The sequence below is a fragment of the Lotus japonicus genome, chromosome 1 (assembly GCF_012489685.1).
Source record: "Lotus japonicus ecotype B-129 chromosome 1, LjGifu_v1.2".
In the NCBI taxonomy this organism is placed as follows: Eukaryota; Viridiplantae; Streptophyta; class Magnoliopsida; order Fabales; family Fabaceae; genus Lotus; species Lotus japonicus.
Genome location: NC_080041.1, coordinates 92,174,028 through 92,190,026, shown reverse-complemented (window position 1 = coordinate 92,190,026; position 15,999 = coordinate 92,174,028). Strand labels below are relative to the sequence as shown.

General features: G+C 39.3%; 1 protein-coding gene across 1 annotated transcript; it reads left to right on the top strand.

Annotated features, from left to right (window-relative positions):
• The first annotated feature begins 3,989 nt into the window (after positions 1-3,989).
• On the top strand, positions 3,990-4,731 carry LOC130732233 (protein SMALL AUXIN UP-REGULATED RNA 51-like). Its single transcript, XM_057584329.1, has one exon. The coding sequence runs from the start codon at positions 4,126-4,128 to the stop codon at positions 4,420-4,422; it is 297 nt and encodes a 98-aa protein (XP_057440312.1). The 5' UTR covers positions 3,990-4,125; the 3' UTR covers positions 4,423-4,731.
• Positions 4,732-15,999: the final 11,268 nt, after the last annotated feature.

Below are 15,999 nucleotides of genomic sequence, written 5' to 3'. Positions count from 1 at the left end.
TTTCTATTCACATAAAAGATTTAAGAGGGCGGCCCGTGAATCAAACCTCTCTAATAAACCTAGTTTTGGGATGACAATTTTGCCCAAATTCATGGGTACCAGCGCGTATGTTGGGGTTGATTGCAATGTAAGTCCCACATTGCTAATGAAGGAAAAAAAAAGATCAAGTTATGCATCTTGGAGAAGTCTCACATCACTTGGATTAGTTAGGGGTGGGAGGGTTCAAGACTATATATAGGGATCTCAGTCTCCTTGTTTCAACCCACCAAAGATGTAGCACCTAAAAACACTTTAAGTTTATATTTGTGTTTTCTTTTTCTCTTATGCTCTTGTTTTAGAGCATTGTGAGATGTAGTTCAAATATTCACTTTGGAGAGTGTGGGTGTACTGGGGTCATGGGGTGGTTGAGATACAATCTCATCTTAGATGTCATTTGCTCCTATTAAAGTAATTGAATTTACCAACTTCACATTTTCCTTATAAAGGGAGTTTATCTTATATTTTCATGGAAGCACAACATATTTTTATAACTTTCTACTTTCATTTCTATTCACATAAAAGATTTAAGAGGGCGGCCCGTGAATCAAACCTCTCTAATCAACCTAGTTTTGGGATGACAATTTTGCCCAAATTCATGGGTACCAGCGCGTATGTTGGGGTTGATTGCAATGTAAGTCCCACATTGCTAATGAAGGAGAAAAAAGATCAAGTTATGCATCTTGGAGAAGTCCCACATCACTTGGATTAGTGAGGGGTGGGAGGGTTCAAGACTATATATAGAGATCTCAGTCTCCTTGTTTCAACACACTAAAAACACCAAAGATGTAGCACCTGAAAACACTTTAAGTTTATATTTGTGTTTTCTTTTTCTCTTATGCTCTTGTTTTAGAGCATTGTGAGATGTAGTTCAAATATTCACTTTGGAGAGTGTGGATGTACTGGGGTCATGGGGTGGTTGAGAGTGAAGTCTATGTGTTGTAACATTTTTCACATAGTGTTTATTCTCTGGTTGTCGGTTTTGACAACGACCGTGGTTTTTTCTCCGGTTTTAAAGTTTCCACGTAATATTCTTGTATTGTTGATTGCGCTCATGGTTTATTTTACTTCTTCAGCTGTGTTATTTCCTAACAGCGTACTCGATCCGATTTGATGGATAAAACCCGAGTTGACTGAATTAGGGTGTGGGTTTGGGTTTTGTCTGTTACTGTAGCCGTTTATGATTTTGGTTTGGTATTAGTTAAATCTGTGCTCATACCCGCCCGAACCAAAACTTGAACCCAAAGATAACGGAAACATAAAAATTACAAAAAAATCCTCATACATTTATATTTATAAACTTTGTTCTTAGTGTTTGATGATTAATTGTACTTTTGTATGTTTAAGAAAATAAACTCTAAACTATTGTTGTCTCACTTTGGTGATGGATGAATAATATTTTTTTTTCTATGAATTTCACTTTTTTTCTTCATGAAAGTAGGTTTTGGATCGGGATCTAGAACAGGTTGCTATTTCACATAAGTAATGAGTTTGAGTTTCGGGTAAATCCGAAACCCAATGGATTTGAGCATGAATTTTATTTTATCACCCATAAATGTTTGGGTTTGGATTCTAGAATTTGGGTTTGTGTTTGGTAATTGTAATACTCGTTTCTGATCCTACCCGTCGCCATTCCTAGCTTAGTTGTAGATTTACTGTCCTAAATTATGTTTATTTTTTAGTTACATTCAACTGAACTTAAATAAAATTTTTTTTTCCTCTTTCTCGTTCACTACAAGGAACTCGAGAACACAATTACTATGCGAGCAAATGTCATGCAAAACCAAAGAGACACTTATATAGTTATATATTGAGAAATACATGTTGAGAATTCAAGTGCGGAGTTGGAGTCCCACATTAGTTAAGTGTGGGTGAGGAGAAGACTTTATAAGAGATGTGACCCATAAACCTAATGCCTTAAGGTTTTGGGTTAAGATGTGGCGTTGATATATCTTGGTGTCTTGCTCCTCGGCCCATGGGCTCTCCTGTCTCCCCCAACAAGTGGTATCAGAGCCGATGGTTGGTGTAGCCATGGTTACGGCTCCTTGTGTCGAAAGTCTTCCTACCGGTGTGGCTAGGCGGCGGGTTCCGTTGACGCGGTGAAGCGAACGGCGGTGCAAGAGTGAATAAGCTTCCGCGGAGGGGGCCATGATAATGTGGAGGTGACTCGCACTTGAGGGGGAGATTGTTGAGAATTCAAGTGCGGAGTTGGAGTCCCACATTGGTTAAGTGTGGGTGATGAGAAAACTTTGTAAGAGATGTGACCCATAAACCTAATGCCTTAAGGTTTTGGGTTAAGATGTGGCGTCGAGATCTCTTGGTGTCTTGTTCCTCGGCTCTTGGGCTCCCCTGTCTCCCCCAACAATACATGTGAGTATATACATAAAAGTGGGTTAGGATTCTATTATAACACTTGTTTCTCTCTAATTAAAGCCCGATATTCATAGTCCTTGCTTGATTCGAAACAGGATTTTAGTACCTGATCGATTCCTTCATTCTCTGAAAAGATTTTAATAGCATGGAGGCAGTTTAGGCGAGAACATAATATTATACCTTCTAATAAACGTCCATAAGAAGAGGGCCAGTTAGTTGGGACTTTAATTGCTTCTGTTGGTTCGGTACACATTGATTCACCGTTTGGTTTCATCTTTATTGCAAAAAATGGATTTCTCCATGAAAATAGCTGGTTAACAAGTAAAAGGAAACATTGGAAATTGCGGGGATGCTTCTTGTGAGAATCGTACGTGCTGGGTAAATTGGCAAAAGTGGAAAAATATCATGTGAAAGTTGAAGAAATGGGCAAGGGTGTGAGATGAGGAATTTGTACTCATTCAATATATGTCAAGAATGTAAGAGAGAGGTCAAGAGAGAGGAAAACAAGCCTACTTGTAGGTATAGTTGGGTTTGTATCTCATCACATTATATTGTTCATTGTTAATTAAAGAAGAATTCGGTTATGTTAAGAGAGGTTGCTAAAAACATAAACGTGGAAATTGTTTATTAGAAAAATACTTTATGCACTAAAATTATAAAATGTGCAATTAATGTTTTTTAATGACAAAATGAATCTTAGGGTCCCAGTAGTTAAAAGTGTTTGTTTAAAATTCTAGTTTAAAGTTTGATTTTTAGGAATCACATTCTTATGGAGACTTTGACTTTCATCACACTCGGTGTTCTTCTTGAATCTAAGTTACAGATTCTCTTAATCTTTAGTGGTGGCGCATGATTCTGGTTAAACTTGCCGGCACAATGAAGCGACCCAGGCATGACAGGAATTCTCGACTCAATATATGATTAAAGTGAGAAAAGTTCAAAACCTGAGAAGAACAATAAGATAACAAAACAATTAAAGGCTATGTAACTAAATGATCAAATTGTATTTATATAGCGTATGACCTGCAATTGAGGCGTTGAGTCTTAGTGTAAGTTTTGGGAAAGGCTTCCGAGATAATTTGCTATGTTTGGTAACCTTTAATTACTTAATGTTTATATCAACTTTATTTTGCCCTGTTAGTTGTTTGAATAAGATGAATCTTGTTTTGGTCATTCTTACGAGCTTACATAAGGTTCACATTTATCCAAGACGATATCAACCAAATGACAATTTAAGCCGACAGAACACACTAGTAGGAATTGAGAAAACAATTTAAAATTATAAAAAAAATTGTTTTTTTGTAATGAAAAACTTTATATTTTACTGTATTCTTGTGAAAGGCTGATACAAAATTAAAGAAAATGTGAAAAAATCCAAATCTAGAGAGAGAAAGAGGGACCATGGTGTTGTTTGAAAGGGCAACAAGAGAGAGTAAACCAAAAGGGGGTTAGCACCCTTCATGTCCTTGAGCAAGCACAGGCCTCTAAAACTGCCCTAGCCTCTTGTCATTTGTCCCTACAACCCCACATGGCTCTGTTTCTCTCTATCTCCCATTTACTATTCTGCCCAAGCCTCACCATAAATAAATACCCCCCAAGTTCCCTTTTGCTTCTTCCACAACACCACCCTCTATCAATTATCTTCTTCTTACTCTCACAACACAAACACAACACAACCTTCTCTCTTTCTAACCTTGTCAGACCAAATCCACAACAATGGCTTTAAGGAAACCAAGTAGGCTTCCTCAAACAGCACTCATCAAGCAAATCCTCAAGAGGTGCTCAAGTCTAGGGAAGAAACAAGGCTATGATGATGTCCCTAAAGGTCACTTTGTTGTGTATGTTGGAGAAAACAGGAGCAGGTACATTGTTCCAATTTCTTTCCTAAGCCGCCCTGAGTTCCAAACACTTCTCCATCAGGCAGAGGAAGAATATGGGTTTGATCATGACAAGGGTCTCACAATTCCATGTGAAGAAGAAGTTTTTGAGTCTCTCACATCCATGCTCAGATGAGAAAATTAACACCTCAAGATGAAGCTGCTTGAAAATTGCTTCTCTGACTTGATTTTCTCTGCTTTTTCCTTTGAATTAATATATATGTTAGTTAATGTTTTGAGGTTCCTGTTTTAGAGAGACTACTCTAACCTCTGAAACATGATTATTAGCCCATGAAAGAGTCTTGTCTTGTGGGTTTAGATTGTAAATCTAGTAGCTATAGAAATTAGCAGCATTTTTCCAGCAGAGGTGAATGGCCGTACAAATGTACCCTGTTGGTGAACTAATCTAAAAGGGTGTTGATGAAATCTTTATATTCCTTCTTTATCTCTTTTGAGTAAAATTAAACACTTATATATTCGCATCCCACTTTTTTTTCAACATAATTTTCACTAGTTTATCCCTTTACTTGTCTTTTGTTTTCCTACCACATCACTATTTTTTCTTGAGATGTGGGGTGAGATTAGGTTATTCAGATAAAAATTTCCAATTTTGCATTACACTTATATATCAATGATGATGCGCCGCATATCCTACTGTTGTAATTTTTTTATTTTTTAAAATAGTAATTTTCAATTTTTAAAAATAGAATAAATTGTTTGATATAAGGTTCTTAAAAATCAATCTTAGTTACTCCCTCCGTTCCTATATATAAGTCACAAATAACTAATTCTCTTAGATTAAGAAAAGTAGTTACTAGTAATAAATTTGTAAAAAAAATGATTTACTTTCCTAGATTACCCTTATTTACTTTCCTATGATTTTCTCTCTCCAAGTTAATACTTCTAAAGTTTATCATCTCTTTCATATTAAATATGAGGGTGAACTTGGAAAAAATTATTTAATGCTTCCTAGATATTAGAAAGTGACTTATATTTTGTAACAAATTTTTTTCAAAAAATGTGACTTATAATAGGGAACGGAGGGAGTAGTTACTTAGTTCTAGTTGAAATATACTTTTTATAGTGAAATGTGATACTCCCTCCGTCCCCATATATAAGTCACTTTTTGAGTGTTTTTTTAATCCCAAAATATAAGTCACTTTATAATACCAATGCAACATTTAATATTTTTTTTTCCAAACTTACCCTCATATTTAATATAAAAGATATAATGTAACTTTGAAAAGAAATTAATTTGGAGAGAGAAGTTGATGGGTAATCTAAGAAACTCAATAAATTTTTTTACAAATTTAATGCTAGCAACTTCTTTTTTCTTAATCCTAGAGAATTAGGTAAAAGTGACTTATAAATAGGGACGGAGGGAGTAGTTTTTTTAATTATGACTATCAGTGTATACAATGAAGGCAGAAGATACATCCATTATTATCAATTTGAAGATTGTTGAGATTGATTGTAATGCTATAACAAGTTTCACATCGCTGAGTGTGATAATTAATGAAGATATAGGTAAATGAAACTCTTAAAAATGTCTCGCAACACCTATTATAGTGAAGGAAGAAAGTACAAAATATTATATATCACTTAAATTCTTTGTTTTAAGATGCATTAGTTGGAAACATTAAGCATTTAAGCTTAATGACACAACAACGTCACAACATTACTCACTCAACTAGTTGTATTTTTATTTATATGCTTAATACAAAGAGAACCAAAAGCAAAAGAAAACAGGAAAAAACCCTCTACTGCCTAACTATCATGGTACCCAAGGAGTCAGCCAGAAGTAAAGCCTCCATGTCAGGGAGGGGATCCTGGACATGAAGGAGCTGCAAGTCTTGGGACGCACCCGCTGTTAGAGAGAAATAAACTTACTATCATACGGGATATTTTCTTTATTTATTATTTACTTTATTTTGTAATATGCCTCAGAATATTCTTAGCATATTCTGTCATTTTATTATTATAAATAATATTGTCTACCTCACTCACAATTTGTGGTGAGAGTATCCAATCTTGCATGGTATCAGGTTTTGGTTGAAAACCCTAGCCACCAAACCTTCTAGTGCCGCCGCAATTTTTTTTCTCTCTCCCTCCTTTACTGTGCAGCCGTCGTTGACCAGGAGCCTCACTTTCCGTGTAGTCGTCTTCTGATTTCCGTGCTACCGCTTCTCCTGTTCCTCGAGCCCCGCGCCGTTACCACCTTCTCTTTGTGCGCGCCGCCAGACTTTCTCCTTTTGCGCGTGCCCTGTTCTTGCTGCTGCCACGCGTCCGACACGCGCCAGCCGCTGTCTGCTCCTTGTCTCCCGCCGCCAACAACCTTTTGTCTTCTTGCTGCCAGCCACGCGGGACACGCGCCAGCCTGCTGTCAGCGCGTTTCTTTCCGTGCCGCCAGACAGCTTTTCTGTCCCTCCTGAACGTTGCTCCGCCTCGTGCTTTGTGCGGCTTGTTCTCCTCAGTCAGCCGCCAGCCGTCAGTTCTCGGGATCAACGCTGGTTTGCTTTTAATTAATTTCCTCTTCAGCTTTCACGTTTGACCAGCTTGATTCCTTTTCTTGACTAAGAGTTGACTTTTTGGCTGGAAGTTTATTTCTGTTTTTTGGGACAGTTGGTTTCGTTTTTCACATGGCTTCCGATGCGACTCCTCTGACTTTTTCCTTCAACACTTTGGTGCATATGCTCACAGTGAAACTTAAACCAGATAATTTTCTTCTTTGGCGTAAACAGGTTGCTGCTCTTCAGAATCAGAACTTGTATGACATTGTTGACCCTACAGTGGATCCTCCGCCAGAATTTATTCAACAGACTTTTGCACAAACTGTTACTCACCCATTACGTAATGGTGCTCTTTCTCCAAATCCTCTTTATGCTCAGTGACAGGCTCGAGATCGTAATGTCAACAGTCTGCTTCTTTCCTCCCTGACCGAGGAGGCCCTATCTGAGACTCTCAGCGCAACCACTGCTCGTGATGTTTGGGTTGCTTTACACTCTGCTTATGCCTCACGCAGCAAGGCACGTGAACTACGTCTCCGTGATGAACTTCAACTCATGCATCGTGGTATTTTATCTATTTCTGAGTACGGACGGAAATTTCGCACTATTTGTGATCAGCTGGCTGCTATTGGTGCACCTGTGCCTAATGATGACAAAGTTCACTGGTTTCTTCGTGGTCTTGGCCCCTCTTATGCAAATTTTTCCACGGGTCAGCTTGATCAGGTACCCATACCTCTCTTTACTGACATTCTTTGTAAGGTCGAGAGCCATGCTATTTTTTAGGCTTCTCTTGAAGAATCAGTGACTCCTCCGCCTGCTGCCTTCCATGTGAGTAATCAGCCACGCTCTTCTGGTAATTCGACTTCCAATAGTGGCAACCGTGGAAATTCTGGTGGGGGTTCTCGTGGTGGAAATCGTGGAAACTTTAATGGCGGATCTCGTCAGCGTCGCAACAACGGTGGTTCTGGTCGTCATGGCTCTTATACTCCTCACTGTCAAATCTGTCGTGAGCAGGGTCACTATGCTGATAAGTGTCCGGTTCGTTGGGATCGTTCTTCTGAGTCTGCAAATTTGACACAATCATTTGTTGCGGGTTGTTCGTTGGATACCTCCAACCGTTCAGATTGGTATATGGACACAGGTGCCACCTCTCACATGACTCCGTCTCTTTCTCAGCTGACAGACTCTCAGGAATACTCTGGTAATGATCGTGTTTTTGTCGGTAATGGGGCTGGCTTACATATTACTCATATTGGTTCTCGTTCTATTTCACATTCTGTTCCTTTATCTAATGTTTTGGTTGTACCTCGGCTAACCAAAAATCTTGTCTCTGTTAGCAAATTGACTCATGAACATAATGCTAACGCCATCTTTTCGGATGATTCTTTTGTTCTTCAGAATCGACAAACATGCGTCGTTCTGGGAAGGGGACGATGTGATAACAGACTTTATGTGCTTGACCAAAGTTCGCATGCGCTACTTACTACCAGATCTCCATTACCTCGTGCCTCCTTTGAATTGTGGCATTCACGATTGAATCATGTGAATTTTGATATTATTCAACAATTGCATAAACTTGGTTGTTTTAATGTTTCCTCTATTTTGCCTAAGCCTATCTGTTGTACTTCTTGTCAGATGGCTAAGAGTAAACTCTTGGTCTTTTATGATAATAATAAACGAGCTTCCGCAGTTTTAGACCTTATCCATTGTGATTTATGGTGACCGTCTCCTGTTGCTTCTGTTGATGATTTTTCTTACTTTATTATTTTTATGGACGATTTTTCCCGGTTTACTTGGTTTTATCCATTGAAGCGCAAGTTTGATCTTTATGATGTCCTTGTTCGATTCAAAGTGTTTGTGGAAAACCAATTCTCCCGGTCAATCAAAATTTTCCAAAGTGATAATGGCACTGAGTTCACAAATAACAAAGTCCATACTTTATTTGCCTCTTCTGGTGTGCTTCATCGTTTTTCCTGCCCTCATACTCAGGCACAGAATGGTCGGGTTGAACGGAAACACAGACATGTTCTTGAGCTTGGTCTTGCCATGTTGTATCAGTCGCATGTTCCTACTAGCTATTGGGTTGATGCTTTCAGTACTGCGGTATATATTATTAATCGTGTCCCATCTAAGGTGCTCTCTAATCAGATTCCATTTCAGCTCCTATTTCAGGTTGCGCCTACATATGCTAATTTCCATCCTTTTGGTTGTCGGGTATTTCCGTGCTTGCGTCCCTACATGAAAAATAAGTTTAGCCCTCGGAGTGCTCCTTGCATATTTTTGGGATACAGTAGTCACCACAAGGGATTCAAATGCTTCGATCGGGCTACTTCTCGGACTTATGTGTCCCGTCATGCTCAATTTGATGAATTTTACTTCCCTTTTGCAGGATCTCCCTCTTCAACTAAAGACTTGGTGGTCTCTACTTTTTCTGAACCAGTTGCAGGATCTCCTAGTTCTACGCAACCTGCTCTTCCTATCGTTCCGCCGAGTTCACCACCTACTGGTTCTATGACTTGTCCATCTTATGCTGACTCAGATGCTCTACCAGCCTTGCTAGTTCCTCATGTTGATGCACCACCTTCGCCAGATCCTGCTTCTCCTTCACCGCCGGCCACTCCTTCTGCTGTGGCTCAGCCTACGCCTGCTTCACCGCCGGCCTCTCCTTCTGTTGTGGCTCAGCCTATGCCTGCTTTACCGCCGGCCATTTCTCCTCCTGAAGCTCAGATTCCTCTTGCACCTGTTGCTGCTCGACCGCGGACTCGCTCTCAGAATGGTATTTTAAAGCCGAATCCGCGCTATGCCTTGGTTCATGCTCAGCCTACTGGTCTTTTCACTGCTTTGCATGCTGTTACTGAGCCTTAGGGTTTCAAATCTGCTATGAAGCATCTGTAAGATCAAGTTTTGATCGAGTAGTACAACTCTATGTTTTGATGATTACAAGTTAAAATTTTAGTATGAACAATTATGGTACACTAACGTGTTTTTCTGAGTGTGCTATTTACAGGCTCTGACCTCAATTCAATCTCACACAAATCAGAAGCACTGTGCATAAAAGTGACCCAAGCAACGCTTTCGCAACATCTATGTTCACTCTGAACAGTAGAAACGCTTCAGAAGATCTGAAGTCATACAAGCTCTGATATGGACTCAGTCACTTGAAGTTCTGAAGATCCAGACGGTCTGACAACCAAGAAACTCTGAAGGTTCAGATGTTCTGATGGTGTAGAAGACTCTGAAGATCCAGAAGCTGAAAAGTGGAAACTCTGATGTCCAGAAGCAAGATGACTCTGAAGACCATGTACTTCCCTCTGAGTTCAGAATCAGAAGATACAACGGTTAGAGGATCTGTGCTTCCCTCTGACTCTGATCAACTGGCTTCACAAGTTCCAACATGAAGCATTCCCCTGATCAGAAGTCTACTAGGTTTAAAGGTCAAGTCACTATCCAAGTACAAAAGCAAATGTACTATCCTGACGACCTACCTAACATTCTCAGCCACAGCAGAAGCTGGAATTTCCAGAACTGCCCTCCAACGGTAGCATTTCCATGCATCGTTCAAACCCTAATCCTTGGAGTATAAATAGAGGCTGAAGATTGAAAGATGCGGTTGGAAGAATCTCACACGCGCAAGCTATATTCAAAACCTTCTAAGCATTCTTTCATCTGAATTCATTGTGTTTACTCTTATCTTTTCAGAAGCAAATTCTTTGTAAACATTCTTTCTTAAACAATTGTTTAGTTACCTTTAGGAGATCAAGTTTGATCGGATCCTAGAGAAGACTAAGAGAGTGAATCTTAGTGTGAGCTAAGTCAGTGTAATTGTTAGTCACTTGTAGGTTTCAAGTGCAGTTGTAACATTTACCTGATTAGTGGATTGCCTTCATTCTAAGAAGGAAGAAATCACCTTAACGGGTGGACTGGATTAGCTTGAGGGATTTATCAAGTGAACCAGGATAAAATCCTTGAGTGCTTTTCTATCTCTTATCTTAAACACTTTGTTCTCGAAAGATTTGTTAAAATCTTTTAGGTGGAAGTTTTATTCTGAAAACGTTATTCAAACCCCCCTTTCTACCGTTTTTCATACCTTCAATTGGTATCAGAGCGCAAGTTCTGATTACCACACCTAACAGTGTTCAGTGATCCGGGCCGGTGTGAAAAACAATGGCTACCACCAGTGAAACTCAAAAAGATGGTTACAATGCAAAGCCTCCCATGTTCGACGGTCAAAGGTTCGAATATTGGAAAGATAGACTTGAAAGTTTCTTTCTGGGTTTTGATGCAGATCTCTGGGATATTATTGTGGATGGCTATGAGCGTCCAGTTGATGAAGAAGGCAAGAAGATCCCAAGGTCAGAGATGACTGCAGATCAAAAGAAGCTTTACTCACAACATCACAAAGCTAGAGCAATTCTTCTAAGTGCTATCTCTTATGAAGAGTACCAGAAGATTACAGATCGTGAGTATGCAAAGGGCATCTTTGAATCCCTGAAGATGTCTCATGAAGGAAACAAGAAAGTCAAAGAATCAAAGGCATTGTCTTTGATCCAAAAGTATGAATCCTTCATCATGGAGCCAAACGAGTCCATTGAAGAAATGTTTTCCAGATTTCAGTTGCTTGTAGCTGGAATACGACCTCTCAACAAGAGCTACACAATAAAAGATCATGTCATAAGGGTCATCAAAAGTCTTCCTGAAAGCTGGATGCCCTTGGTGACTTCAATAGAGCTTACGAGAGATGTTGAGCGTATGAGTTTAGAAGAACTCATCAGCATACTGAAGTGCCATGAGCTGAAGCGCTCAGAGATGCAAGATCCGAGGAAGAAGTCAATAGCCTTGAAATCCAAATCTGAGAAGGCTAAAGCAGAGAAGTCAAAAGCTCTTCAAGCTGAAGCAGAAGAATCTGAAGAAGCATCAGAAGATTCTGATGAAGATGAGCTGACTCTGATCTCTAAAAGACTCAACCGTATCTGGAAGCACAGGCAGAGCAAGTACAAAGGCTCTGGAAAGGCCAAAGGAAATTCTGAATCCTCAGGTCAGAAGAAGTCCTCAATTAAGGAAGTCACATGCTTTGAGTGCAAAGAATCAGGGCACTACAAAAGTGACTGTCCAAAGTTGAAGAAGGACAAGAGGCCAAAGAAGCACTTCAAGACCAAGAAAAGTCTGATGGTGACTTTTGATGAATTAGAGTCAGAAGATGTTGACTCTGATGGTGAAGTCCAAGGACTCATGACCATTGTCAAAGACAAAGGAGCAGAGTCAAAGGATGTTGTTGACTCTGACTCAGAATCAGAAGGAGATCCTAACTCAGACGATGAAAATGAGGTATTCGCTTCTTTCTCAACCTCTGAACTGAAACATGCTTTGTCTGATATCATGGATAAGTATAACTCTTTATTGTCTAAGCATAAGAAGCTGAAAAAGAACTTATCTGCTGTTTCTAAGACTCCTTCTGAACATGAGAAAATCATTTATGATTTGAAAAATGATAACCATGCTTTAGTGAATACTAACTCTGTGCTTAAGAATCAAATTGCTAAGTTAGAAGAAGTTATTGCCTGCGATGCCTCTGATAGTAAGCATGAATGTAAGTATGAAAAATCTTTTCAAAGATTCCTGGCTAAAAGCGTAGATAGAAGCTTAATGGCTTCAATGATCTATGGCGTAAGCAGAAATGGAATGCATGGCATTGGCTATTCTAAACCAATTAGAAATGAGCCTTCTATGCCTAAAGCTAAATCTTTGTATGAATGCTTTGTTCCCTCTGGTACCATATTGCCTGATTCTTTACCTGCTGAGGTTGTTAAACCTCCTCTTAAAAAGGGATCTTTCTCCATGTCTAAATATCATGCAAAAATTCCTTTACATTATCATATTGAGAAACCCAAGGTGATCAGAACCTCTGGGGTAACTAACAAGAGAGGACCCAGAAAATGGGTACTTAAGGATAAGATTATCTATGTTGCAGATATCCTTGATAGTTCCACTGAAACACCAATCATGGTATCTGGACAGTGGATGCTCGCGTCACATGACGGGAGAAAGACGTATGTTCCAAGAGCTAAAACTTAAGCCTGGAGGCGAAGTTGGCTTTGGTGGCAACGAAAAGGGTAAAATTGTTGGTACTGGTACTATTTGTGTAGATAGTAGTCCATGCATTGACAATGTTTTATTGGTAGATGGCTTAACTCATAACTTATTATCTATAAGTCAATTAACTGACAAGGGTTATGATGTTATCTTTAATCAAAAGTCATGTCGGGCTGTAAGTCAGATCGATGGCTCTGTTCTGTTTAACAGCAAGAGGAAGAACAACATTTATAAGATTAGATTATCTGAGTTGGAGGCTCAGAATGTGAAGTGCCTTCTGTCTGTTAATGAAGAGCAATGGGTATGACATAGACGGTTAGGGCATGCCAGTATGAGAAAGATTTCTCAGCTGAGCAAGCTAAACCTTGTCAGGGGCTTACCCACTCTGAAGTTCTCTTCAGACGCTCTTTGTGAAGCATGTCAGAAAGGCAAATTCACAAAAGTCCCTTTCAAGGCAAAGAATGTTGTCTCAACCTCAAGGCCGTTGGAACTTCTGCATATCGACATGTTTGGACCAGTGAAAACTGAGTCTATAGGTGGCAAGAGATATGGGATGGTCATTGTTGACGACTATAGCTGCTGGACATGGGTAAAGTTTCTAACCCGCAAGGATGAGTCTCATGCCGTGTTCTCTACCTTCATAGCCCAAGTGCAAAACGAGAAGGCTTGTAGGATTGTGCGTGTCAGAAGTGACCATGGTGGAGAGTTTGAGAATGACAAGTTTGAGAGTCTGTTTGATTCCTATGGAATTGCTCATGATTTCTCTTGTCCCAGAACTATTCAACAAAATGGTGTTGTTGAGAGGAAGAACAGAACTCTTCAGGAGATGGCTAGAACCATGCTCCAAGAAACTGGCATGGCTAAGCACTTCTGGGCAGAGGCAGTAAACACAGCGTGTTACATTCAGAACAGAATCTCAGTGAGACCAATTCTGAATAAGACTCCCTATGAATTGTGGAAGAATATAAAACCCAACATTTCTTACTTTCATCATTTTGGTTGTGTTTGTTATGTTCTTAATACTAAGGATAGATTGCATAAATTTGATGCTAAGTCTTCTAAATGTCTATTACTTGGTTACTCTGAGAGATCTAAAGGTTTTAGATTCTATAATATTGATGCTAAAACAATTGAAGAATCTATTCATGTTAGATTTGACGATAAGCTTGACTCTGACCAGTCAAAGCTAGTTGAGAAATTTGCAGATTTAAGTATAAGTGTTTCTGACAAAGGCAAAGCTCCAGAGGAAGCTGAGCCAGAGGAAGATGAACCAGAAGAAGCTGGTCCCTCTGATTCACAAACTCAGAAGAAGAGTAGAATCACTGCAGCTCATCCTAAGGAATTGATTCTGGGCAACAAAGACGAACCAGTCAGAACCAGATCAGCTTTTAGACCCTCTGAAGAGACCCTGCTTAGTCTGAAAGGATTGGTGTCCTTAATTGAACCAAAGTCAATTGATGAAGCTCTTCAGGACAAGGACTGGATTCTGGCCATGGAAGAAGAATTGAATCAATTTTCCAAGAATGATGTTTGGAGCCTAGTGAAGAAGCCTCAAAGTGTCCATGTAATTGGAACAAAATGGGTGTTCAGAAACAAGTTGAATGAGAAAGGTAATGTAGTAAAAAACAAGGCAAGGCTAGTTGCTTAAGGCTACAGTCAGCAGGAAGGAATAGACTACACATAAACGTTTTCTCCAGTAGCAAGACTAGAAGCAATCAGACTGTTGATCTCCTTCTCTGTGAATCACAACATAATTCTACATCAGATGGATGTTAAGAGTGCCTTCCTAAATGGATACATATCAGAGGAAGTCTACGTTCATCAACCCCCAGGTTTTGAGGATGAGAAGAATCCAGACCATGTGTTCAAGTTGAAGAAATCACTCTATGGTCTGAAGCAAGCTCCCAGAGCATGGTATGAGAGACTCAGCTCATTCCTTCTGGAGAATGAGTTTGTAAGGGGTAAAGTAGATACAACTCTCTTTTGCAAAACTTACAAAGATTATATCTTAATTGTGCAAATTTATGTTGATGATATTATATTTGGTTCTGCTAATCAATCTCTATGCAAAGAATTTTCTGAGATGATGCAGGCTGAATTTGAGATGAGTATGATGGGAGAACTCAAGTACTTTCTGGGAATACAAGTTGATCAAACACCAGAAGGAACATATATCCATTAGAGCAAGTACACTAAAGAACTTCTTAAGAAGTTCAATATGCTGGATTCTACAGTTGCCAAGACTTCAATGCATCCTACATGCATTCTGGAGAAAGAAGATGCAAGTGGTAAAGTTTGTCAGAAGCTCTATCGTGGTATGATAGGATCACTTCTATACTTAACTGCATCTAGGCCTGATATATTGTTTAGTGTTCATTTATGTGCTCGTTTCCAATCAGATCCAAGGGAAACCCACTTAACTGCTGTTAAGAGGATCCTAAGGTATCTGAAAGACACCACTAACCTTGGCTTGATGTATAAGAAAACATCAGAGTATAAGCTTTCAGGTTATTGTGATGCTGATTATGCTGGAGATAGAACAGAGAGAAAAAGCACTTATGGAAATTGTCAATTTCTGGGAAGCAACTTAGTCTCATGGGCAAGTAAGAGGCAATCAACCATTGCACTATCTACTACAGAGGCAGAATACATCTCAGCAGCAATATGCAGCACTCAGATGCTCTGGATGAAACATCAGCTGGAGGATTATCAAATCCTTGAGAGCAATATCCCAATCTATTGTGATAGCACTGCTGCAATTTCATTGAGTAAGAATCCTATCTTACATTCAAGGGCAAAGCACATTGAGGTAAAGTATCATTTTATTAGAGATTATGTACAGAAGGGCGTACTTCTTCTGAAGTTTTTTGATACTGACCATCAATGGACAGATATCTTTACAAAGCCCTTAGCAGAGGATAGATTTAATTTCATTCTGAAAAATATGAATATGGACTTTTGTCCAGTATGAAGATGGATCAGAACCTCTGACTATGATACTTCTTTATCAGAAGATGTCCAGTCCAGAAGGTAACTCTATCAGAGTTTAAGTACCCATTGGTGCTGACTCTGAAGCTGAGACAGTAAACGTGTGTCAGTATCTCTGATACATAGTT

Bases quoted from the DNA above. Each gene is read 5' to 3' on its own strand.
- LOC130732233 (XM_057584329.1), top strand. From the start codon at position 4,126: ATGGCTTTAAGGAAACCAAGTAGGCTTCCTCAAACAGCACTCATCAAG.